General features: G+C 44.1%; 1 protein-coding gene across 1 annotated transcript in view; it reads left to right on the top strand.

Moving 5' to 3' along the window:
• Window positions 1–27077, top strand: part of Atp8b1 (ATPase phospholipid transporting 8B1) — a 145108-nt gene that overhangs the window by 104239 nt on the left and 13792 nt on the right. Inside the window, exons 14-22 of the mRNA XM_045135070.1 lie at window positions 1712–1755; window positions 3051–3207; window positions 10144–10332; window positions 11013–11125; window positions 13156–13320; window positions 14575–14686; window positions 16888–16963; window positions 22365–22497; window positions 23245–23533. Of these exons, the coding sequence (XP_044991005.1) occupies window positions 1712–1755; window positions 3051–3207; window positions 10144–10332; window positions 11013–11125; window positions 13156–13320; window positions 14575–14686; window positions 16888–16963; window positions 22365–22497; window positions 23245–23533 (1278 nt within the window). The remainder of the gene's footprint in view (window positions 1–1711; window positions 1756–3050; window positions 3208–10143; window positions 10333–11012; window positions 11126–13155; window positions 13321–14574; window positions 14687–16887; window positions 16964–22364; window positions 22498–23244; window positions 23534–27077) is intronic.

Below are 27077 nucleotides of genomic sequence, written 5' to 3'. Positions count from 1 at the left end.
TAGAACAGGACCATCTGACCTGGGCTGCAACATGGGTGAACCTTCAGGACACTCTGCTAAGTGAAATAAGACAATCCCCCACGAGCAAGGGTTGTATGAAGCCTCTTAGTCATAGTGGCCATGGCCTTGGGGTTGGACAATAGGAAGCCAGTGTTTAAGGAATGCAGAGACTCAGAGACTCAGTTAAAGCCCGTCTGGAGGGAGACCGTGGTGACAGCTGCGCCACGGTGTGGCTGCTCCTAATGTCACAGAACTGTGGTCAAAAACCAGTTATAGAGCTGGGGAAATGGCTTAGCAGCTAAGGCATTTGCCTGTGAAGCCTAAGAACTCTGGTCAATTCCCCAGGTCCCACATGAGCCAGATGCAGAAGGGGGCGCATGCATCTGAACTTCGTTTGCAATACCTAGAGGCCCTGGCACACCCATTCTCTCTTTCTATCTGCCTCTTTCTCTCTTTCTCAAATAAACAAAATATATACTAAAAAACAGTAATAAGCCGGGCATGGTGGCGCACGCCTTTAATCCCAGCACTCGGGAGGCAGAGGTAGGATTGCCATGAGTTCAAGGCCACCCTGAGATGACAGAGTTAATTCCAGGTCAGCCTGGACCAGAGTGAGACCCTACCTTGAAAAAAAAAAAAATCGCATTTATAATAAGTTTCATGTTATACATGTTTCAACACAGTGTTTATAAGAAGTTGACTTCCATTTTAAATTTCTGAAACATTCTTTATAGTGATAAGCAGTGTTAAAGCTATAATACTGCATTAAAATACTTCAACTTTTAAATAACAACAACATGAGTTTTTTGTTTTAAAGAAAAAAAGATACATGGGGCTGGAGAGATGACTCAGCAGTTAAGATGCTTGCCTGCAAAGCCTAAGGACCTGGGTTCAGTTTCCCAGGACCCACATTAAGCCAGATGCACAAGGTGGCACATGTATCTGACGTTCAGTTGCAATGGCTAGAGCTATTTTCTCTCTGCCTCTTTCTTTCTAATAAATAAATAATAAATACATGCACATTTAAAATCTTGATTCTGTAAAAATAAAGCTAAATGAAGGTTGGAGAACTGGTCCCTTGGTGGTGGCAATCCCTTTTGGGTGGGTTTGCTTAAGCATTCTAAAGGACATAATTCAAGTCCCAAAGGAATATAGAGGGACAGACACCAGTATATGACCCAACATTGGCCAGTATTTGGCCAACTTCTTTTATAAACAACTAGATTTTTTGGTTTTTCCAAGGTAGGATCTCACTCTGGCTCAGGCTGAACTGAAATTCACTCTGTAGTCTCAGGGTGGCCTCGAACTCTCGGCAATCCTCCTACCTCTGCCTCCCGAGTGCTGGGATTAAAGGCGTGCGCCACCACGCCCGGCTATATATATATTTTTTGAGACAAGGTCTCACTCTGCAGCCCTGGCCTGGAACTCACTGTGTAAAGCAGAGTGACCTGAAACTCATGTCAATCCCCCTGCCTCAGCATCCTGAGTACTAGGATTATAGATGCAAGCCACCACACCTGATCCTTAATATTTTCTTATTTAAATTTTTTTTCAATTCTTAAGAAATTTGAAAACCATTCTTCACTCCAAAACCACCTGGGGGCCAAGTCATGGCACTCACAGCATCAGTACCGCTGTTGGGTATGCCAAGCCAGGTGGGGTCTGTGGACACAGCAAAGACTCAATGTGTTTTCTCCTGTCTGTTCCTCAGGTGACCATCGAGATGCTTCTCAACACAGCCATAACAAGATAGAGGTGAGTCTCCTCTCAGGCTCCACAAGTGTTTGGGCTACTTGTGTCCTGCACTGCTTGAACCAATCACCACAAACTGAGCGGCTTGTAGTAGTAGAAATGTCTCTTCTTGTGGGAAAGAGGCTGGGGCCTGACGTCCAGGTGCTGGGGCCTCTTCCGAGCCTCCAGTGCTTGACTACAGTCCTAGCTTGTAGACACCAGGCTACCTCAGTTGTCACATGATGTTTTCACATGTCTGGCTCTATCCAAATGTCTCGCTCCAGTCCAAGAATATGGCTCAGTGGCTAAAGGCACTTGGGTTCACTTCCCCAGATGCCCATATAAAGCTGGATGAGCATTCATTTGCAGTGGCAAAAGACTCTGGCATGTCTACACACACACACACAAATTTAAAGACACAAATGACTTATGAGGACACCTGTCCTAACCCAGCATGACCTCATGTTAATTTGATCATCTCTTCAAAGACCCTGTCTCCAGATAGAATCACATTCATAAGTACTAGAGGTTGGAAATTCAACCCCCAACAAGATGCTTTTAGTTTGAATACAAGTGTAAGCCTCATCACAGTGAAAAATCTGCTGAAATCCTAAGGCAATTTGTACACCATTAAAAGCTTGGTTGCAGGGCTGAAGAGATGCCTCAGTAGTTAAGGTGTTTGCCTGCAAAGCCTACTGGGCTCAGTTCCCCAGTGCCCACATAAAGCCAGATGCACAAAGTGGCACATGTGTCTGAAGTTCATTTTCAGTAGCTACAAGCCCTGGTGCACCTATTCTCATTCTCTCCCTCCCTCTAGACACTCTCTCACTTCTCTTTCTCTCAAATAAGTAAGTACATAATTTTTTTTTTAGAGAGACAGAACTGGTATTCCAGGGTCTCAACCAAACTCCAGACACTTGCGCCACCTAGTGGGCATGTGATACCTTGCACTTGCCTCACCTTTGTGCATCTGGCTTACATAGGATCTGGAGAGTGGAACATGGGTCCTTACGCTTTGCAGGCAAGCGCCTTAGCCACTAAGCCATATCTCCAACCCATAAACTATTTTTTTAAAAGCTTGGTTCCAAAGAAAAGCTAAGGTCAATTTTATTTATTTATTTATCTTGGTTGTTTGAGGTAGGGTCTCGTTCTAGCCCAGGCTGACCTGGGATTCACTGTGTAGGTGGAGTTCAGGGTGGTCTTGAACTCACAGCAAACCTCCTCACCTCTGCCTCCTGAGTGCTGGGATTAAAGGCATGTGCCACCACACCCATACAGATTTTTTTTAATCCCATTTTCTTTCCTCCTCCATTCTGCAGCAAGTGGACTTCAGCTGGAATACGTTCGCCGATGGCAAGCTGGCATTTTACGACCATTACCTCATTGAGCAAATCCAGTCAGGGAAGGAGCCAGAAGTCCGACAATTCTTCTTGTTACTTTCGGTTTGCCACACGGTCATGGTGGACAGACTTGATGGTGAGCGCTTCTGACGGCGCCGACACCGGCGGCTAGTGCGGCCATTGCCGGAGACGCGTGTTTGCGATTCAGGTGCAGCTCAGGGCTGCGCATGGTGAATCCGTCTCTCCCACCCTCAAGCAGTGGGGATTTGGGAGCCCACCATGAGAAGTATATGCAGTGACAAAACATGAAACACGTTGCAATTTACCACCCATTCATTCATTCATTCACTCACTCACTCATACACTGATTCATGGTGCTAGAGTTATCACGCCAGCTAGACAAGAGCTCTATGACCGAGTTCTATCAGAAAAAGCTCCAGAGGAAGTTTCTTGTCTCCAAAAGTTGCAACTGACTCAGTTATAACACTGCATAGATTCGCCACTTTATAAATGACATTATATCATTAAAAGAAATGGTGGGAGCTAGAGAGATGGCTCAGTGGTTAAAGGCACTTGCTTGCTAATCTTGATGGTCTGGGTTCAATTACCTAGTCCATGTAAAGCCAGGTGCACAAGTGGTGCATGCATATAGAGTTCGTTTGCAGTGACGAGTGGCCCTTGTATTCCTATTCTCCCTCCCTTCCTCCCTTCCCCCCACTCTGTCCCTCTCTCTCCCCCTCCTTGCAAATAAAATATTTTTTAAAAGAAAGAATGATTGGCTGGGCATGGTGGCTCACACCTTTGATCCCAGCACTTGGGAAGCAGAGGTAGGAGGATCGCCGTGAGTTCAAGGCCGCCCTGAGACTACATAGTGAATTCCAGGTCAGCCTGGGCCAGAGTGAGACCCTACTTCAAAAAACAAAAAAAGAAAGAAAGGTTGGATCATGACTAGTACAGTAAAAAACATCTTATCATATGAAGGATTACTGAGAATGTACGATCAGGACTGGCCTCTATCACAAATGGACTTTTAAACTTAAGTAATACTTTCTGTCAAGGATTTCAGCCATTTACTTTGCATTTGATAGACTCAGGTGGGGCAGATCTTCATCCCCATATAAACCCTCAAATAGTGGTTGGTACGTATGTAGACTTGTTGATTTCTTCTTTAATTTTACTTCATTTTTGTTCAGTTTTTATATATGAACATATTGAAAATTGGTCATGTTCCCATTGGGTGATAATCTTATGTCCCCTCTCCCATACCTCTATTCCATGCAGGGTCCTCCTCAGTGGGCTTATCGGTAATCACTGTGGGGTCATGAGTGAACCAGTCAGTCTCTGAGAGGAGGCACAATGCCTCACAGCAGACCTTCTCACTTTGTGGCTCTTAGGTTCTTTTCCGGAAACTCCCTCTTTGGCAATATTCCTTGAGCCTTAGAAGGTGTGTTGTAAGTCTTCAGGCAAGTTCTGAACTTGAAATTATATTACCAAAAGCACGAGCCTCTTTAAGATGCCTTTCTGACTAGAAGAAGAAAAAATAATGGGAATTTGCATGTGAACAGCAAGGAATTTAGGTTTCTTTGCAGATTTCTTAAATATGTTCTGCAGGATAAATTTGTCCAGTATCAGTGAAAACTAGTCATTTTATATATGTGGTTATAACAAACTGTTTAGCTAGACATACATATTGCAGAGAACAGATTCCTTTGATGTGCCTCTCATGGCACAGTCTGTCTGGGCCTTACCCATCCTCACCATCCATCACCCACTTTCTACTTCAGACACATTAGCATAGGAAACCTCTTGATGAAGTCTTGACTTTGATGTTTCATCTGTACGATGTGAAATCTCCAGAGAAGGTGTGTGCATAAAAATCATATAGAAACTACATGCGATGCCTTTCAACAAATTTCAGAGAAACCCACTCTCTGAGGAAGGCACTAATGGTGCAGTACAGCAAGGTAGCCAAGCTCAGAGGGGCAGATCTCTGGGAGGGGCCGCTGGCAGGGAACGGGGAGAAGGTTGCCGAGGCGCAGGTCCGGGTCTGTTTGACTAGCCAAGCACATTTGGCTGAGTAGCAAGCAGGAGTATGAGCTTCTCAAGCATCCATTCCCTTAAGTTTCTAAAAGCTGTTTTTATTTATTTGAGGCGGGGGGGGGGCAGGAGAGAGAGAATGGGCGTGCCGGGGACTCCTGCCACTGCATATACACTCCACCCACATGCACCGTTTTGTGCATCTGGCTTTACATGGGTACTGGGGAATTGAACCCAGGCCATCAGGCTATACAAGCGAGCACCTTTAACTGCTAACCCATGTCTCCAGCCCCCTCCCTTGGGTTTTGATTCATTTACTAGGATTTTTCTTCTCTTTGAGTATGTGGTGTTATTTTGAGTGTTAACTGGTCAACTTGCACAAATATACATTATGTAGTCTCTGTTTTATTTTCCTCGCTGGAATGTTGGCGTTGGAGCCTTGGACTGTAAGCTGGAGTTGGCCCGATTTATTCCCTGTCTGACCACCGGCTTCCGCAGCCGGGCAGTAAGAAGCCGGATGGTCAAAGTCCTTCCATTGTAATGGTCTACAGTGCTTTGTCCCACTGGCCTCTGAGGTGAAGGGCCTTCCACCCAAAGACGTTTGCTTCACCCAGAACATGACAGGCAGTTGAGCCAGTTGGCATCAGGTTGGGTTGTCAGATGCAGGAGGTTAGGGGAGAAACTGGCTTGGGCTTTGATCTGTAAAGAAATATGAGACAAGGGACCTTGGGGACACTATCTCCAAATTACATAGAAAAGGAACTTCAGGCTCAGCCTGAGGGGAATTCCAAAGGTCCTTTACTAAGTGGCTGTCCCTGTCAATAATACTCCTTTCTCTCGCTTTCTGGGAATAAGGGAGGCTGGGGTAGAGCTGGGTTGGAGAGTTTGCCTAGCGTGTGGGCACAGTGGGTTTCCCTCCAGGCACCACGGGGTGCGGGGAAGACAGTGCCGTAGGGGTTGACTTTTTTTATTATGTGCAACATTATTAAGAAGAAACCTTCTCACATATGTGGCCACGACTTCCTCAGCAGACAATCCGAGTGTAGAGACATTGCCCGAGCTTTCTGTTTGCTCTGTAATCAGTCAGTACAGCCTTGGAGCTTCAAACATCTGCTTCTGATATCTTAGTTCTCCAGATCAGAAAACCCAGTTGCAGGTGCTTGTTTCTCTGCTCATTGTCTCCCTAAGGTCACAGCTGGACCCTGCTCTCACTGGAGTTCAGGAACCTCTTCCAAGTTTGAGTCATTGTGCTTTTCAAAATCCAGGTCTCCATGGTTATAGGCCATAAGCCTGTGGTCCTCGTGACCCTGTGAGCTGGCAGCTAGGGTCACTGACCACTCTCTAGACTGCCCTCAGTCATTGTCAAAGGGTCTCCTACATTTTCAAAGCCGTGGCAAGACTCTACCTTTAGTGGAATACCTTCCAGACAGAGCCCATCCCCTTGAAGGGCTCACCCAGTTATGGCCAGAACACCTGGATAATCTCCATTTTTTTTTTTTAGAAGCAGCTGGGAATTGGGGATGATGAATGATGAGAGGTGACATCTGTGGTGGGAGCATGTGTTTTGATTGTGACTTCTTCCACCAACTAGGCATTTTGATTGTCATTGAGTGTGCAGCATAAGGCACTTTCTTCGTGGACGTGTTTGTGAGTTTGTATTTCTTCTGAAAGCTTCAAGTTGAGGTTTGGATCCAGTCTCTGAAGATCTCCTCCTCTCCGTTAGTCTCCAGGTCTATGATTCCATGCCTGGGACCTAGTGGGAGGAGTCCTGCTTCCATGATGAATGTATCAAGGCATTGGCTCCAGATAACATTGTCCCACTCATGGAAACTTCACCACCTCTAAGGATTTTCTTTTCTCTGTTGGAAACTGGTTTTCTGTCAATATTGTGTGAGATTGCAGGGTGCCAGCTGACGTGGAGCAGGGAGGCACAGCGCTGGGTAAACAGCTGCCTTTTGGTTCCTGTGTTTGCAGAACGGCTGGGTTTAGCAGCTTGATGGCTTTACTGTGTGACTTTCAGATCGAAAGTCCACAGTGACTTCTTTAATTACTAGTTGGAAAGTGATTAATGCCGACTTGGGCAGGCACATCAGCCCTGTACTGGCAGCCATTCTAGAGGTTAAAGAAGGAGAAATTCTTGAGCCCACAAGTCCAAGACCAGCCTGGGTAGCACAGAGAGACACTCCCCGTCCAAAAAAACAAAAGCAGAACAAAATGCTGACTTGATGCAAATGAATGACCCGAGCCAGCACAAGAAGGAAGGGCTGTTTGGTTCTATCCCCAGCTGTTTGGCCTGTAGCATCCCTCCCTTCCAGGAGGACTAAGGTGAGGAAAGTTGCTACCTGTGGCCTCCCTGCCCCCAGGATGGGAACTAAATGCCTTTTTTCTGTAAAACTTCATTTGGCTATAGAGCTGCTTTTCCTGCTATTTTGAAGCAGGATAATTAGGGAAGGAAACAGAAAATCTTGGGTAGATAGATTTCTAAAAGCTTTTAGCTGGAGTATAATACGTGCACGGAGGTGTATATATCAGTGAGTATATCGGTGTCATGAGCATCCAGATTTAGCACTCAGGCACGCCGCACTCACCATCATTCCCTCCAGAGGGACTTTCTAATTTTTAAAAATATTTTTATTTGCAAAGAGGTGAGGGGAAAATGGGCATACCAGGACCTCTTGCCATGCAAGCAAACCCATATACATGTGCTACTATGTGCATCTGCCCTTAGGTGGGTATTGGGGAACCGAACCTGGGCATCAGGCTTTGCAAGCCAGTGCCTTTAACTGCAGAGCCATCTATCCAGCCCCCTCCAGAAGTACTTTTTGTGTTTGTTTCCACTTATTGTCCTTCTAGGCAAGCTACTTCTTGAGTTTGAATAACATGACTTTGTGTGTGTGTGTGTGTGTGTGTGTGTGTGTGTGTGTGTGTGTGTGTGTGTTTTCACCTAAGATTGTGAGAAGTAACCTGAGAATTGGAGGCTTTTTTTTATCATTTAACTTTTAAAAATCAGGGGGCTGGGAAGATGGATCAGTGATTCGGAGGACGTAAGCATGAAAGCCTCTGGAGCCGGAAACTGCTATGTTTCCTCCTCAGCACCCACGTACAAGACGGGCACAGCCCTGTAACTCGTAAGCCAGTCCGCAAGATCGTGGGGGAGGGCAGAGAGGCGGCATGGTTGAGGCTCTGATGGACAGCAGCTCTGCGCTGAGGGAGAAACCCACGTCAAGGAAAGAAATACAAAGAAAAGTGATCAAAGGACTCCCAACATTCTCGTCTGCCCTCTGCATGGACATGCATGAGGTACATGCATCTGCACACACACAAGCATATAGCACACAACACACATGCATGAATGCACACTGCACACACATGCACACACACACACACACACACAATACACGTATACACACTACACACACACAAAATCAAGATACTGATCAGTTTAACAAAGTTCTCTTGTGTGCACTTTCTTTTGGCAAAACAATAGCTGTGATAAACACATTTCTCTAAAGGCAAGGTCAACTGGCATAATCTTTTTGGAGAACAAATTAGTCAGGAATAGCAGAGGGTTTAGAAATAATCATCATAGAGCTGGGGGTGCTGCTTAGTCGTAGAGCACTTGCCTTGCATGCATATAACATTGGGTTTCATCCTAAGCATCCCCCCCTAAAAAAAACCCTCCTGTTTACTACTAGAAATATGTCTTTAGAAATGGAGACAGAACTGAATATGATGACGCACACCTATAACCCTTGCACTTGGGTGGTAGAGGCAGGAAGATTCAATGTTCAAGACAAATGCTACCTAAGATTCTCTCTCAAAACAAGAGGGAGGGAGGGAGGAAAAGAAAAGTCTTCATACTTCAAATGCACACACCAAGCTTAATACAATATTACTGTTTGTTCATTTACATATGTAGTTTGCATGTATGTGTGTATAGGTGTCTGGGTATATGCATGTTGGCACATGTGAAAGTGAGTGCGCATGTGTGTGGGGAGCATCGCCATCCGACACTCGCCTCATTCTTCAAGGCCTCTCACGGAACCTAGCACTTGCTGATGCAGCTAGTTGAGCTAGCCAGCAAGCCCTAGGGGTCTTCCTCCCCCACCCTCCTCGGCCTGGGGCTACAGGTGTGGGCTGCCAGGCCTAGCATTTTACTCGCGTGCTGGGGAGCTGAACGCAGCTCCTCGTTCTTGTTCAGTAAGCACATTACCCACTGGGCCATCTCCTCAGCCCTAAAATCTTATTTTCAAGAGCCTCAAATTTTGCAAATAAACCAAGGGCCTCTAGGAAGAAATGGTAAGATATCTACACCCATTAAAATAATGGTTACAAAGAATCTTTAAAGATATGGCAACAGGTTCAAAATGCTATTAAAAATTCAGGATGTAACTATCTACCCTGAGTGTTAGCAGCTGTTTCAGGAACAGACAGGTTAGAAAGGAATGGAAAGAAGAGTAACATGTTAATAGTGCCGTGGTCTCCTGCATGGTAGGATGTGGGGAATTTTCTCCCCTGTCCTTTGCTTTTTGTTTTCTTTGGGCGGCGGGGGTGTGGGGGGGAGTGGGGGGGCAGTGTTTGAGGTAAAGTTTTACTCTAGCCCAGGCTGACTTGGAATTCACTCTAGTCTCACGGTGGTCTCGAACTCACGGGGATCCTCCTATCTCTGCCTCCCGAGTGCTGGGATTAAAGGCGTGTGCCACCACACCCAGCTAGCTATTTTATTTTCAGCTCCTGTTGCCACTTTCAATTTATAAGTAAAAGTTTAAAGCTTAAAATGCTCTGATTTGGGGTATTCTGTGGGAGTTGGGGAGAATAAAAGATGGTAACGGGGTGAACATAATCAAAATACGATATGTATGAAATCATTTTTTAAAAATTGAAAAAGGGCTTTATTTTGGCCTAAGCCTTAAGCGCACTAACTTGTTTCCTCGGGATGGTGCTGGAGCCCGCGGAGGCCCTGTGCGCTCGGGCTCGGCTGCGCGGAGGGCCGGTCTCCCCGCTCTCCTGGCACTCTCTCCTCTCTCCCCACCAGGTCAGCTGAATTACCAGGCAGCCTCTCCTGACGAAGGCGCCCTGGTGAATGCCGCCAGGAACTTTGGCTTTGTCTTCCTCACCAGGACCCAGAACACCATCACCATCAGCGAGCTGGGAGTCGAGAGGACCTACAGTGTCCTTGCCATCTTAGACTTCAACAGTGACCGCAAGCGAATGTCTGTGATTGGTGAGTCTCCCTGTGACAGATGTCACAATCATCTAATTCTGCACTGATCCCCCGCCCCCGCATTTTATTTGTTGATGCTTAGATATACCCAGAAGCTCATGGGCCAGCTAGACTGTCACATCTGAAGCCCTGTGACAAAAAACAAAATAACTGGGCTGGATCAGCAGTTAAGGTGCTTGCTTGCAACACCTAATGAACCTGGTTTGACTCCCCAGTACCCACATAATGCTAGATGCACAAAGTGCAGCTTGCATCTGGAGTTCATATATAGTGACTAGAGGCCCTGGCAGGCCCATTCTCATTCTCTGTGTATGTGTAAATAAGTAAGTAAAATATTTTTGGAAAAATAACTACAAGGGAGACCATGACTCTAGCAGGGTGGAGGGAAAGGACAGACACTACCAAGGCTGTCCTCAGACATCCACACATGTGCTGTGGCATGCACACACACCCCTCCTGACACACAAACACGCAATGATACTCATCCATACACACATTCAGATACACAGACAATTTTAAAAAGAATATGAAAAACTGAGCTGATCACACAGGAATATGTTCATATTTACTTCATTACCTCAGTCAAAGTAGCTTAGTAACTTTGTCACTTCACTTTATAAATGTGGTTTTCTTCTGGGAAGTCAAGCTTAACCTTGTGCTTTTCCTTCCCCCGTTACCAGTGAGAACCCCAGAGGGCAACATCCGGCTGTACTGCAAAGGTGCGGACACTGTGATCTACGAACGGCTGCATCACATGAGCCCCACCAAGCAGGAAACCCAGGACGCCCTGGATGTAAGTGCCGCTCCTGCTCACGTGGAAGCTGCCTGCTGTTGGCCCTCCTTTGCTTTGGTGTCATTGGGTGGAAACACATCAAAGTGGGAAGATAGCCAACTGACTTCTAGTTCTGCCCTCCTGCTGCTGATCTGGGGAACCACAGCAGGGCTAATCCTGTCGGCAAGACTGGCATGATGGAGTCAGGCTTATCTCTCTTGCAGTGGCCTTGAGCAAGTGACAGCAATATTAAACTGTTGTCCTATGCCCGTGGTCTTCAGGAATCCCACCAAACTCCAGACATAGTATGAAGAAAAGATGGCATCCCTATATGACAAGACAGCCCAGCAGCGACTTCTAATGCCATTGCTAGTAACCCCAAGCCTCCACCTTAAGAGGCTGTGCACCTCTGGAACCTTCCACTGATGCTGTAACTAGTATCGTTCAGGAATTTCCCACCATTCCTCACACTGTTTTGGCTCCATGGTGATAGTGATTTCCAGAGATCAGATGGAACCTTTGTAGTAGTCTGTCTCTTCAGTATTCTTGGGAAGAGCCTTAGTGTGTCATGTGATGGTAATTCCCCATGAGAGAGTGAGAATGATGTCTACGGGGGCAGGAGTTGCGAGAGAAAGCATTATCCGTTCTTCCTCACACTTGGTCAAAAGTGGTGGCTTCTTTTTAAGGATCCATGGAAGGGAGGCTGGAGGAATGGCTTAGTGGTTAAGGTGCTTGCTTCAAAGTATAAAGGCCTGAGTCTGATTTCCCCAGTTCCTGTATAATGTCAGATGCACGGAGTGGTACATGCGACTGGAGTTTGTTTGCAGTGTGAGAAGGCTCTGGCACACCCATATTCATTCATTCATAGTCTCTTTGTTTGTCTTTCTCTTTCTTTCTCTCTCTGCCCTTGCAAATAAATAAATAAAAACAAAGAATCCATGGAAGTTTAGAGTTAGCAATGGTCCTTCAGAAAGCAGCTGACTGAATGTTGTGTTTTCTGGTTCTGCACTGGAGCTAAATACATTAAGTGGGTGAGTTCTCGTGAGGATGAGAACAGTGTCAGTCTGACCAGCCATATGAAGGAGGAACCTTCAGGAGAGTCTTCAGAAACAAACACCTTGTTGAACCAGTTCTGCTGTCTTAGCTAGAAAATATGGCCAGCTACAAATGACCTGGATGGACCCAGGTTTGATTCCCTAATACTCATGTAACACTGGGTATACAAAGTGTGCATGAATCTAGACTTTGCAGTGGCTAGAGGCCCCGACATGCCCATGTTCTCTCTGTGTTTCTCATAAATAAATAAAAATGTTTCTTTAAAAAAAAAAAAGGAAAATATGGCCAGCTAGTTTAAAAAAAAATAGTTTTCTTGGTTTGTATTGAAATGGTTGAAAAGTGGATTAAATCTGTTCACGACAGGAAAATTTTCAGGTACATTTTTCATTCAAATGTTTGAGCTTGGCTTGCAGAGTGGCTTGTGGATTGTTAGAATTGGTTTCAATCATCATTGTTTGAGTAGGAATTCAACATTTCTGGGTTTAGAACATGATTGCACCTTTCTGTTATTTTCTTAGTTATTAGAGAAAAGGTTTGCTTTGGCCTGGAGAGATGACTCAGCAGTTAAAGGCACTTCCTTACATAGCCTGGCGGCCTATGTTCAATTCCCCAGTACACATGTAAAACAAGATGCACAAAGTGGAGCAGGCACCTGATGTCTGCAGTGGCAGGAGACCTGGCTGCACCCACATTCATTCCCTCTCTCCCTCAAATAAATAAATAAAATACTAAAAAAAAGTACTTCAATCTAATGGCTTCATTTAGAAGAAAGATAGATTTTTGCTTCATGTAATTTGGATACTAGAAACATATAGTCCTAGGCCCCTAGGGGTGTTCAGGAAAATAAAATTTATTCTCAAGTGAAGTATAATTCCCTGTAGAATTCCTCATATTCCATGGCCTCATCATGAATTCTCTTGATATATTAGTTCAAAGTAAGGTTTCCAATGTGGTCTATGTATAAGTAATGATGGACTGTCTCTCAAATCAAACAGATATTTGCAAGTGAAACTCTTCGAACCTTATGCCTCTGCTACAAGGAAATTGAAGACAAGGAGTTTGCAGAATGGAATAAGAAGTTCACGGCCGCCAGTGTGGCCTCGAGCAGCCGGGATGAGGCTCTGGATAAGGCGTACGAGGAGATCGAGAAAGACTTAATCGTGAGTCCTAGCCTGGAAAGCACTTTTCCTGGGGATTCTAAACAGAATTGAAGTTTTCTTACATCTTATTAAATTAAGTTCATGCCTCAAAGATAATTTCAACTTTAGTATTTGAAGTTGGTACAAAGGAACTATAGCACTTGAATTTCTTTTATTCAGAAAACAGAATAAAAGTTGTCATGATAGAACCCAAAAGAGGAGAAATTTTTTTTTTTTTTGAGACAAGGTCTTGCTATGCAGTCATGGATGATCAAGTACTAGAATTACAGGCAGGCATCATACCTGGCCAAGAAAAAGCATTTGTAATGATTCTGCTCTAATTCCATTATGTTTTACATCACTCAAGAAAGTTCGTTTGATATTTAAATGATGACGAACTAGCATTCTAGCATTTAGTAATTTCATTATAAGAATTACTGAAACAAAAAAACCAATTCTAAATGAAACGTTTCAGCCTTTACTTATTGCTATTGAATTTAGAATTAGTGGGAAATATTCAACAAATTGCTAACATCACCTATGAGTCAGAGAAACCGTATAGTACAAATACACAGTGAAAGTCTTTTTTAGACATCTTTTGTACTTTTGCTTTTGTTTGTTTTTATGCAAGATTGAGTTCCACTCTATAGTCCTTACTGACATAAAACTGGGGTGTTTTACAGGCTGGACTGGAATTTATGGGTGATCTCCTACCTCAGTCCCCTGAGTGCTAGGATTACAGGCATGAGGCACCGCACCCAAGTTTTCTGTCTTGTAATTTAATAACTTCATGTTTTGAGACTGGGGAGAAAGTTTTGTCATTAGGATGTTTACCATGCTAGCATGAGGACCAGAACCAGTGCAAACGTGCCATGGTGTGGTGACAGAGGCCTCTAACCCCTGCACTGGGGAGGTGGAGATAGGCGGATCCCTGAGGCTTGTGGGCTAGACAGTCTAGCCTCATCAGCTGGCCCCAGACCAATAAGAGGCCTAGTCTTTAAAAAGGTGGATGATGTCCTCGAAGAATGACAACTGAGTCTGTCCTCTGGTCTTCACATACAGGTATGCACATGTGCATGTGTAAACACACACAGAAAATAAAAGAAACACATTTTGGCCTAATGTATAGTTCACAGCAGCTCTTCCTGACAGCGCTGGCTGCTGCCCTGGCAGAGAACCAGTGGGTGCATAACTCTCTCCTTTTCAGAAGTTGCCAGTTAGTGTTTAAAGATGGTTTTGTGAGCTAATTCCGTTATCCCCAAATGTCCACTCCAGCTCTTGGGAGCAACAGCTATTGAAGACAAGCTACAAGATGGCGTTCCAGAAACCATTTCAAAACTCGCAAAGGCTGACATTAAGATCTGGGTGCTCACTGGAGACAAAAAGGGTAATTCCTTGTGTCTGGAAGTGCATCTGTTAAGCCCTAAGTGTTTGTAGCCGCTGTTTCCTGCACCCAAGATGACCTCTTCCAAACTGCTGGGAAGTAGAGATGTTTTCTTCTTAAAATCCTTCATCCTGTGCCAGCCCGCCCTGAGCTTATCCTTCCCCGAGCTCTCAGCAGTAGTTACTGCTTCCAATGCAGCTTCCAGGGTTTGTCTTTCTGGCTGTGACTAATCTTATCTATTCAGCTGGACCTGAGCTCCTGTCCGAAAAGAGGCCTTGCCCTCCCTCCTCTTGCCCACTTTACCATTCACTGAGACCAGACCAGAACAATACCAACTGCTAACCTCTCACAGCTCTTGCTTTCCTATTCATCCTCTGTCTTGAAAATGATTGAGATGTAATACCTGAGGAAATATGTTAGCATTTAAACTTCGAGTGAAGCAGGTTGTTTGGTATTGATACTTTGTTCCATAAAACTCCCTCTGCACATTTGATGGTTCATCATGTTATGAGGAAGAATGGCCTGATAAAAGAGGACCTGAGACAAAAATGTCCTTTCAGAGCTAAAGCTTTTTATTGGGAGAGTTGGAAGCACTATGTCATGGTGGTGGGGGAGGGGCTCTGAAGCAGAAACAAGCAGGAGTCTCCAGAAATCTGAAGAGCAAAGTTGAGGTGGACCCTTTCATGAGTTTCCGAGGAAGGGACATGTCTGGGCATAGACTATGTGAGCAAAGTCCCTGAGTCAGTGAGGTTGAGGGTGAGTGATGGGAAGGCCTTGTTCCTTCCAGATCTCCAAGGAGGAGGGCCAGTGCTGTTGCGGGCCTGCTTTTGGGACTCTAGGCTACAAGCCAAGTTGCTTTGGGGTATCCCTGGTCAATGGGGAACTGGTCTTGTTTTCTGTCATAGCCCTGGTCTCTGGGCAACAGGATCATTTTGAAGTGGCCACATCTATTTAACAATAGTAACTCTAATTCTGACATCATTCATGGTTTTCATACTCTTCCAAGTTGAGGGTGACATGGCCCTGGCTCTTAATTAATATTGAATGGTTAAAGGAGGAAGGTACCTTCCTTGTGCCTGTCTTCCATGTGAGAGTTGAATGGAAATGGTCATCCTTCCCCAAGTGTAACAGAGTAATTCAACCACATGATCTGACCATGTTGAGTATTTTTAATCACATAACCAATTTATACATCCCATAACCAGCTAATATATTTGATAATAGAGCACACTTGATTATTGAATGCATCTCAAATCAATTTCTTTAAAAACGCTTTCTTGAGAGGGAGGGAGGAAGGGAGGAAGAACATGGGTGTGCCAGGTTTTCTCCTAGCTGCAAACAACCTCCAGATACATGTGCCAACTCTATGCCCCTGGCTTTATGTGGGTCCTGGGGAATTGAACTGTGGCCATCAAGTTTTGAAAGCAAGTCTCTTTAACCTCTGAGCCCTCTCTCCAGCCCTCAAACCAGACTTTTAAAAAATATTTCTATTCAAATACAAACAAAGATTTGTATTTATTTGATGGAAAGAGGGGGCATGTATGGGCATTCTAGGGTCTCTTGCCACTGCAAATGAATGCCAGATGCATGCACCACTTTCTGCATCTGACTTTACATGGATACTGGGAAATGGAACCTGAGCTGTCAGGTCTTTCAAGCAAGTGCCTTTAACCACTGAGCCATCTCTCCAGCCCTCAAACCCGATTTCGGTTTTCTTTTGTTTTATCACAGAGAAAGGGGCTTTTTCACATGACCTCTATAGACATTGCTGCAGAGACATTAGATTGCACTGGGTTACATTCAAGAACTGAACCAGGGCATCATGACAGGTTGAGCACCCTTAAACCAAACATCTACGTACTCAAATGCCCAATCTGAAACTTGTTGAGACCTGGCATGATGCCACCTGACCTCATGATAGAGGTTGAGGTTAAAATTCTCATGCACCAAAAGTATAATGTTGCCTTCAGGCTGTATGTATAAGATATATACAAAAGAAAAGTGAATTTCATGTTTATACTTGAATCCCATCTTCTAGACATCTGTGTGCACGCACAAACACTCCAAAAGCCAAACTCATCTAGAATCTCAAACACTTCTGGTTTGAGAAGCATTTCAGATAAGGGCACTCAACATGGTTTAGATAGGGTCAGCGGTTCAGCTGAGCAGTGGGAATGATGTCGGACTTCGTTTCTCTGTTGTAGAGACAGCTGAGAACATAGGCTTTGCGTGTGAACTTCTGACAGAAGACACCACCATCTGCTACGGGGAAGATATCAAGTAAGTCTTGGGCCCACGGCCTGGCAGCATGTGGCTGCTGCGTTTTTCAAAGTCAAGACTAGATGGGGAAGATGAGGAGAATTGGAAACGAGACTCTGGATGTGGGACAAGTTCAAATGAAGTGCTACCAGGGTTGAGCGTCATAGCAGATTTTAGTCTTAGGGAAACTTGAGGCCTTTCAAGGGCCATTTTTGTCTTAGTAACAGTGACTGTTACTTTGTCTGATGGAAAAGGAAAAGAGCTCATGACATCACTAGCAAGTTGATATGAATTATATTTTATCCTTTCTTGGGATTTTATCTTTGTAAAGACTGTTAGGAAAACAAACCTCGTCTCAGAAGGGTGGGTTCTTTTGCGTATGTTGGTTGGTGATAGTCTAGCTGGAAGAGAGCAGACCTGATATTGGAAACATAGGTATGGTGGCATATACCTTTAGTTGCAGCACTTGGGAGGCTAAGGAAGAAGATTGCTGTAAATTCGAGGCCAGCCTGGGGCTACAGAATGGTTCAAGGTCAGGCTGGAATAGAGTGAGACCCTGTCCTCCCACTTCCTAGAAGAAAAAAACAAACCTTGGCTTGAGCTAGTACATTCATTATCTGCAAATTAGTTGCAGCAGCCCTGTAAACACCTTGCCTTGTTATAAGGCTGGGAACCTTGCCTTGATGTGTTTAATGATGGCTTAGCAATTCGGTTTATTCCTCTAGCTTTATCCTTACAATTCAGCTGTAAAGATGGCACAAGGTCAAATGAAGCTGTTAATACATCTGCAGGGCTTCCTAAAGTTAGTGTTCCTTATAAATCTTCTAATGACACTGATAAAGCTTTATTAGCACTCTGCTGAATTAGACAAAATGAGCAGCCTTTGTGAATCACTTTTATTTGGATAAAAGCTCACCCACTATGCCTCTTTGAGCTTGTAAGTTTTAAAAAGTAGCAACAGACAAATGAATGTGCACTCTGTTTACTTAAGTAGTTTTTGATTGCAAGTAATTTGGTTAATTACCATATGGTTTTATTTACTTTTTATAGATGGGGCCTTAATAAATTCCTCCTGTCTCCTTTGAAAGTGTTACAGATTGGTCCCTAAAAGAAATTAAAAGATAAAATTTCTATAAGTAGCAGATTTTTTTATTGTGCTGTCAGCCTACTTTCCCTTTATAGACAGATGAATCATCTTTCTAGATGGTTCTTGACATGATGATTCCTATCAGATGGTTTCAGAGGGTAATGTCGTGTTTTTTTTCTTCTAGCCTTTTAATGTCTTGTGCTGATCATTCATTTTCACTTGAAGATGAGAATAAGTTAATGTAGAAAAGGGATAATAAATACCTAATCCCCTGGGGCAGTAGTTCTCAGTGTGTTTGGCTTTTTGCCTTCCAGGGATCATAATGCTGGAGGTACAAATATCTTTAATGAGTGCCACAGGGAAGGAGGGATCTACAGGCTTCTGGTGGGCAGAGGCAGGGATGTTGTAAATCTCTCGAATGTGTTCACTCTGACTACAACAGAGAATTCTCTGGTCCTGGATGCCAACAAGAAGGTTGAGAGGCCTTCCTGTGAGCATGCAAAATAGTCACTGTGGGGGAGGCAGAGAACCTCCGGCTGACTGGGGAGACCAGGGGCCCTTCATTCCAGCTTGCCCATCGACTCACTGCAAGCAGTTCACATCACTGCTCTTTTTTTTTTTTTATTTCCCTAGTGTAACACAAAAAGCCTAGACAACATATTTAAGGGCTCTTCCACTTGGGAATTCATGACTCATGTTTTTTCCATCACATCAGAGTGTTACCAATGATTTCTTTATACAAAAGTGCTGAGAATTTTCAAAGGCTGATATAACTTTGTGAATGTGGCAATAAGCTTTATTTTCCTGTCAAATAGTAACCAGAGAGTTAAAATTCAGATCAAGACTCCCTCCTTCTTATGAACACACTGCCAGCTGCCACTTGTTTGGGCTGTCTTTGATAAGTAGTGGAGTATCAAGGACATTGTGCCCCTATGGAGGAAAAATCAAGGCTTAGATTCTATGTCACCCAGTTGAAAAATAAGAAAGGGCTTTGAGAATACATTTTGAAAAAAATTATTGGGAACTTTAATATATGAACATACTGCAAAATGGTCCTATTCCCACTGGGTTTTCTTCTTTGTTTTCCCTCCCACACCTCCATTCCACTGAGGGCCATCCTCAGTAGGGGTATTGGTAACCAGTTTGGGGTCATAATGTTTAAAATCAGGTTCTCTAACCAAGAGTGAGAGCAGCATGTATCAAAGAGGGCAAACATATTCCATGTAGAAGGCTTTTTAATCTGTATAACCTCTCCACTTAGCCAAAGAGCAGTGGAAACTTCCCACTAGGTTTTAGGAGCTTCTAAGCCATGGGCTCTGCCTTGGTTCTCAGTACCATGCTGAGAGAGATGGCTCAGCAGTTAAAGGTACTTCCTTAGAAAGCCTAATGGCCTAAGTTCAATTCCCCAGTACACATGTAAAACCAGATGCACAAAGTGGAGCAGGCACCTGATGTCTGCAGTGGCAGGAGACCTGGCTGCACCCACATTCATTCCCTCTCTCCCTCAAATAAATAAATAAAATACTAAAAAAAAAAGTACTTCAATCTAATGGCTTCATTTAGAAGAAGGATAGATTTTTGCTTCATGTAATTTGGGTACTAGAAACATATAGTACTAGGCCCCTAGGGATGTTCAGGAAAATAAAATTTATTCTCAAGTGAAGTATAATTCCCTGTAGAATTCCTCATATTTCATGGCCTCATCAAGAATTCTCTTCATGTATTAGTTCAAAGTAAGGTTCAAAATGTGATCTATGTATAAGTAATGATGGACTGTCTCTCAAGTCAAACAGATATTTGCAAGTGAAACTTGAACAGGCCTCATGGCCAATCAGAGAGCAGTTGATTACGCCCAACACTATGTGCCACTATTACACCTGTGGGTAAATAGCCCCTCTTCCCTGGCTGGTTGATTTTTGTAGCTTTCAAGGATTCACTGCTTGTTCACACTGTTGGTGATGTTGAACCCCAGCGGCTGGCATAGCATTTTCCAGCACCCTGACAGCCAACCAGTAGGAAGCTGACTTCCACCTCAGTTTCTCAGAGAATGCACAGATGGCTGACAAGCATATGACAGTGACTTACATCAAATGCAAAACACACATCAAACCCACAGAGAGAGATGACCTCTTTTTCTGATGTTCAAAAAAAGTTCTTTTAAAGTGTTGGTGCAGCTGGGGAGAAATTAGAAGCTTTGTATGCTGTTGGTGAGAATGAAAAATGGGGGGCCATTGTGGAAAACAGTGCTGAGGTTTTCAACAGCATTCAGTCAGGATGGTGAAGAACTGCTGCACGTCCATGTTTATAACAACACTGTGCTCAGTAGCCGAGATGTGGAAGTAATGCAAGAGTTCATTGATGGATGAGGTCAATAAATAAAAAAGTGTTGTGTCCGTACAGCAAAACACCAGAAAGAAATGATGTCATAGCCTATTATATAGATGGAACATGGAGATATTATTAGCGACATAAGCTGCAAAAAGTGTTCGAGTTTTCCAAGCTGAAAAAGTAATTGAGACCAGTGCACAGCATTGAGGTGGAGGTTACACTCAACACTACTGAGCTATATACACTTAAAAGTGTGTGATAAACTAGGCATGGTGACACACACCTTTAATCCCAGCACTCAGAAGACAGAGGTAGGAGGATCACTGTGAATTTGAAGCGAGCCTGAGACTATATAGTGAGTTCCAGGGCATCCTGAGCTAGACTGAGACACTACCTTAAAAAAAAAAAGCCCATCGACCTAATGAAATTACAAAGATTTTGCACCGCAAAGGACACAGTGAAAAAAGCAAAGAGGCAACCTACAGAATGGGAAAAAATCTTCGCCAGCTATATATCTGATAGAGGATTAATATCTAGGATATACAAAGAACTCAAAAAGTTAAATAATAAGGAATCAATCAAGCCAATCAAAAAATGGGCTATGGAGTTAAATAGAGAGTTCTCAAAGGAAGAAATACGAATGGCATATAAGCATCTAAAAAAATGTTCTACGTCACTAGTCATCAGGGAAATGCAGATTAAAACTACATTGAGATTCCATCTCACTCCTGTCAGATTGGCCACCATCCTGAAAACAAATGATCATAAATGTTGGCGGGGATGTGGAAAAAAAGGAACCCTTCTGCACTGCTGGTGGGAATGCAATCTGGTCCAGCCATTGTGGAAAACAGTGTGGAGGTTCCTAAAGCAGCTAGAGATTGATTTACCATATGACCCAGCTATAGCGCTCCTAGGCATATATCCAAAGGACTCATCTCATTTCCTTAGAAGTACATGCTCAACCATGTTTATTGCTGCTCAATTTATAATAGCTGGGAAATGGAACCAGCCTAGATGTCCCTCAACAGATGAGTGGATAATGAAGATGTGGTACATTTATACAATGGAGTTCTACTCAGCGGTAAAGAAAAATGAAGTTATGAAATTTGCAGAAAAATGGATGGACCTGGAAAGTATTATACTAAGTGAGGTAACCCAGGCCCAGAAAGCCAAGCGCCACATGTTCTCTCTCATATGTGGATCCTAGCTACAGATGAGTGGGCTTCTGCGTGAGAATGAAAATACTTAGTAGCAGAGGCCAGTAAGTTGAAAAGGAGACATAAAGGGTGGAGAAAGGAAGGGAGAAGGGAGGAGGATACTTAATAGGTTGATATTGTATATATGTAATTACAATGATTGTAATGGGGAGGTAATATGATGGAGAATGGAATTTCAAACGGGAAAGTGTGGGGGTGGGGAGGGAGGGAATTACCATGGTATATATTTTATAATCATGAAAAATGTTAATAAAAATTTAAAAAAAATGCCCATGGGCTGGAGAGATGGCTTAGTTGTTAAAGTATTTGCCTGTGAAGCCTAAGGACCCAGGTTTGATCTCCCCAGTACCCACATAAGCCAGATGCATAAGGTGGTATGTGAATCTAGAGCTTGTTTGCAGTGGCTAGAGGCCTTGGTGTGCCTCTAGCTGCCTTTTTTTTCTCAAATCAATAAATAAAATGTTTCTTCTTATATATATATTTCATTTGAGAGAGAGATTGAGAGAATGAACATGCCAAGGCCTTCAGCTGTTGCAAACTCCAGGTGCATGCACCACCTCCTGAATCTGGCTTACACGGGTCCTGGGGAGTCAAATCTCAGTCCTTTGGCCTTGTAGGCAAACACCTTAACTGCTAAACCTTCTCTCCAGCCCAAGTAAAATATTTTAAGATATGCCCAACAAATTTCATGCTGTGTATCTTTAACATAATTTTTAACTGCTGTCAAAATTTCCATCTAGAACTTGCTACAATTTGTGCCTTAAATACTTGAATCCATTCCCCCTCCTAGTTCTCTTCTTCACACGAGGATGGAGAACCAGAGAAACAGAGGTGGCGTCTATGCGAAATTTGCTCCCCCTGTGCATGAGCCTTTTTTCCCTCCTGGAGAGAATCGTGCCTTGATCATCACGGGCTCATGGTTGGTACGTGTCGTTAGTGTGCCTGAACCTTTGACTTGAAACAAGCCTATTTTGGGTGAATTCTAGGTGGTTTTGCATATTTATTAACTGCCCACCTAAATCTCTTTGCTTATAAATGCAAGTATGATTATTGTTTTCACGTTTAAGTCATAACAGAAGATACCGGAAATGAAAAGTGGCTATCCTAGTGTTGATGGTGTTAATGGAAAAATTTCACTGTATTCTTTGTAGGTTTTTGTATTTTCTTTTTTTAATATTTTATTGACAACCTCCATACATTATACATTATATCCTGACCATAATCCCTCTCTCCACCCTCTTTGTCCCTCTCCCCCACTCCCCTCCTACTGGACCCCACCTTTCCAACTAGTCTTTCTTCTATTTCATTTTTTTTTTTTTGCCTTCGTATTACACAGGTCTTGTTTGGGCAGTGTCGGCACTGTGAGGTCATGAATGCAGTGGCCACTTTGGACATTTCCCTTCCTTTGTCTCTTACATTCGCCGATGATATATCTGAAATGGTCCCTGAGCCTTGGGGATGTGATAGAGATGTCTCGCTTAGGGCTGAACACTTCACTGTTACTTCTTCCCAAAACTTTGATGAGTGATTTTTGCATTTTCAATGTGTTTGTGGTAGTGAGTACATTTTATACTCAGGGCAAAAATCATCCATGATGTGAACCATTCTTGGGAGTGGTGCTCCTGTAAAAACTATAGTGATTGTGACGCTTGCCTCCCGCCATGTCACAGAATGAAATTCTCCTAGAGAAAAAGACCAAGAGAAGTAAAATCCTGAAGCTGAAGTTCCCAAGGACAGAGGAGGAGCGGCGCATGCGGACGCAGAGCAAGAGGAGACTGGAAGCGAAGAAGGAGCAGCAGCAGAGGAACTTCGTGGACCTGGCTTGTGAGTGCAGCGCCGTCATCTGCTGCCGCGTCACCCCCAAGCAGAAGGCCATGGTGGTGGACCTGGTGAAGCGGTACAAGAAGGCCATCACGCTGGCCATTGGGGATGGAGCCAATGACGTGAACATGATCAAAAGTGAGTCGTATGCAGGGCAGCCTGTGAGGCCCAACGTGCTGGAGAGGAGAAATGGTGGGGCCAGGTTTGAGGGCACGTTTCCTCGGGTGTCATGGCTGAGGCTGTCATCAGACCTTCAGCCATTCCTGTGCCCGTGACCTCCACTCTGGAAGCCCACAGGCCCTCAGTAGGTGTGGGCACACTCCATGGGGGTTCTTAGTCAATGCCAAGTAGCAGATGCAGCCTGCCTGGTAAAACCATCCCAGTTTCCTTGATGTTCATGATCCAGTGTGTTCTCTCCCCACTGGCTTGCTCTTCTCCCATGCTTCTTAGGGATTTTTACACTCCTGCATATCTAGTAAGTTTTTAAAATTCTGCCATGCTCAGCATAAATTGTTGAACTCTCTCCGGCATTTATTTTGAGACTATTATCCTCCTTCACCTAGGCATGTTTAGCACTGAAGAAAAATTCTACCACCATCTCACCATCCACAGCTCCCCAGCAGACTGCCCAGGGTCACTTTGTGTTTTTTTTTTCTGGTTGGGTGCAGCAAGGTCCTTGCCCCTGAAGGACTGAGTTCTGTCCTGCACTGGTGTGGTTACACGGACACTGCAACATGCAGACCCAGCCTGTGGTACTCAGCCTTGTGTCTGTTAAATGCCAGATGCTTTGATATATAACTCCTGCCTATAATCCTAGTATTCAGGAGGCTGAGGTAAGAGGATTGTCATGAGTTCAGGCTAGCCTGGGGCTACAGAGTGAGTTCCAGATCAGCCTGGGCTAGAGAGTAAGGGAGACTCTACCTCAAAAAAAAGAAAAGGGAGAAAGGGAGAGAGAGGAAGGGAGGCAGAGAGGGAGGCAGAGAGGCAGAGAGGGAGGCAGAGAGGCAGAGAGGGAGGCAGAGAGGGAGGGAGGGAGGGAGGGAGGGAGGGAGGGAGGGAGGGAGGGGAAGACATCTGACATCAACCTCTGGCCTTCACATCCATATAAGTTCACATGCACCTACACACACACAAACATGCAAACACACTGGCTTATACACTGCACATATATACATATGCAATAATTATTATTACTGTTAATTATAATAATAAATACTACCCAAACTACTACAACTTGAGAATTGGATCAATTCTTAGTACCAACCTTCAGTGTCAGCTAGGACTTATTTGTCAGGGTCATTTTCTCCTCTGAAAACAAGATAGTAATTTCCAATGTCACCTGTAGCTATGTGATGATATTTCATATGTGCGTGAACTATTGTGCCGGCTACTTTAAATGCATCTCACATAACTAGACTTGAAGTGCGCCTATTTTATGACTCATGTATCCATCTCTTTCTTTTCTTAGAGTCTCCTCCTCCTCCTCCTCTTCTTCCTTGGTGTGTGCTAAGAATATTCCAACTTTATCTTCCTCAACAGGAGTCGTCTCTGACGTATGTCATCTGTGTTTTATCTCTGTGTCTGTCTGTGGCCAGTGCCTGTCCTACTTACTGGTGGCATGTCTTGCTCTCAGTTAGATCGGTTTCTTCCCTTCGTAGCTCTAGTTTATTCCCCATTATGCACCTGGACATTTACTGATTCCTGTGTCAAAAGAGGAGCTCAAGCAGGCTTCTCACTGTGAGGACGTGGACTTGAGCTAGCATGGGAGGGCGCGGCGGGGAGGCAGCTTGCACGCTTTGTAACGTCGGGTAGTTTAGACTTAAGAGTTGATGGCCCTTTCTGGGTTCACCAGTTTTCAGCAAGAGGGTGAGAAAAAAAAAGAAATGTAGGTAAACCTTACATAAGCTCTTTTTCCCCCTTAAGTTGTTTTAAAATGGCATACAGGGCTGGAGAGATGGCTTAGCAGTTAAAGCACTTGACCATAAAACCTAAGGACCTAGGTTGTTCAGTTGTCCAGAACCCATGTGGCACATGCATCTGGAGTTCACTTGCACTGGCTGGAGGCCATGGTGTGCCCATTCCCTGCCTCCCTGTCAAATATATATATATATAGTAAAGTAGAATCCAGGCACTAAAAGTGGTTAAAGGCACTTGCTCACTGGCCTGGGCTCAAATCCACAGAACACAGGAAAAGGCCAAATGCACAATGATAGGTGTATCTGAAGTGGGTTTGTAGTTAGTTGTAATAGGCCTCGGTGTACCCATTTTCTCTACCCCTCCACCCAACTCACAAATGAAATCTTTTTTAAAGTGTTGTTTCCACTGGCTAACATGTTTCATGATCAGCTGTATGAGCTCATAGCAGTGCTGGAAACGTCCACTCCCACCACGAACCCCAGCGTTAGAGGCTGTCCTCTCCTGCCCGGGGCCCAATATGTCTCCTGTGAGCTTGGATGAGTGATGTTCGTACTGGGTCACAGACCCTGAGAATGCCTGTGAGCTGTGAGAAAGATGAAATGAGGGCACAAAGCCTCAAGAAAACAGTTCGTCAAGGAATTAGGAAAGTGTAACTACCAGTGGGGCATTGGGCTGCATTTGGAATTGCAGGAAAAAATTAAGTACTTATTATGAGGCTTTATGGAGGAAACAGCTACACCGTGAACTGGGCTGAAGTCCATGTCACATAATACCCTTGATGTACCCCATGAAAAGGTGGACAGACTGGAGATGAGGCCTGGGCAGGGTCCCTTGTCCTTAGTCCCAGTGTGATGGCCCAGAGTGAGTCTGGACATCTCCCTTTGTGGCTTGTTCAGGAAAGCAAAGGACACCATCCTTTGGTACCAAAACAGTTTGGCAGCTACAACTGGTCATGAGAATTATTCATGTGTTTTAAGAAAAGATCACAAACACTGAATGAAATGCAGTTTCTGCTAGTTTTTAGAGCTGCAAAGTGTAATTGAAAATGTAAGTTTGGACAAGTTGTTACGGTTTGAATTTTCCAGAGTTTGTATACAACTTAGGCAAACCAAAGCTTCTTTCTAGAAGGAAACAGGAGACTTGGCAGTTAGGTTTCAGGGTCTGAATAATGGTTGTGAACACCACCATATCTTATCAAAATGGAGCCACCACCCCGACTTACAGTCATGGCACTTCCTACCTGGATACCATCCTGAGTTCTGTAACTTGAAGATGTTAATCAAGGGCCATCACAAGGATGAATGAAATTGCTATTTTTATCCATTCTGGAAACCTCCCTTGCAAAATATATATATGTATGTCTGTCTGTCTGTCTTTCAGCCATAAGAATAGGCTTCTGAAAGTTGAAGGTGGTCTTGGTCGAGATTATTTTGACTAGAAGTATTTCAAGGAAACCAAAGTTAGCTTAAACAATAAATGAAGCTGGGAAGATGGCTCAGCAATTAAAGGTACCTGCTTGCAAAGTCTGCTGGCCTGGGTTTAATCCCCAGTACCAATATAAAGTCAGATGCACAAAGTGGCTCCTATGTCTGGAGTTCATTTGTAGTGGCAAGAGGTCCTGGCACACTCAACACTCCCTCTCTCCCTCTTCCTCCCCCTTCTTCCTCTCCCTTCTTCCTCTCCCCTCCCCCCTCTCTCCTCCCCCCTCTCTCTGTCTATGCTTGCAAAAACAAAGTATTGTATTTATTTGAGAGAAGGAGTAAGG

This window comes from Jaculus jaculus, chromosome 15 (genome assembly GCF_020740685.1).
Source record: "Jaculus jaculus isolate mJacJac1 chromosome 15, mJacJac1.mat.Y.cur, whole genome shotgun sequence".
Taxonomy (NCBI): Eukaryota; Metazoa; Chordata; class Mammalia; order Rodentia; family Dipodidae; genus Jaculus; species Jaculus jaculus.
Note: the sequence above shows the minus strand (reverse complement) of the source record. Positions and strands in the feature narration are given on the sequence as shown.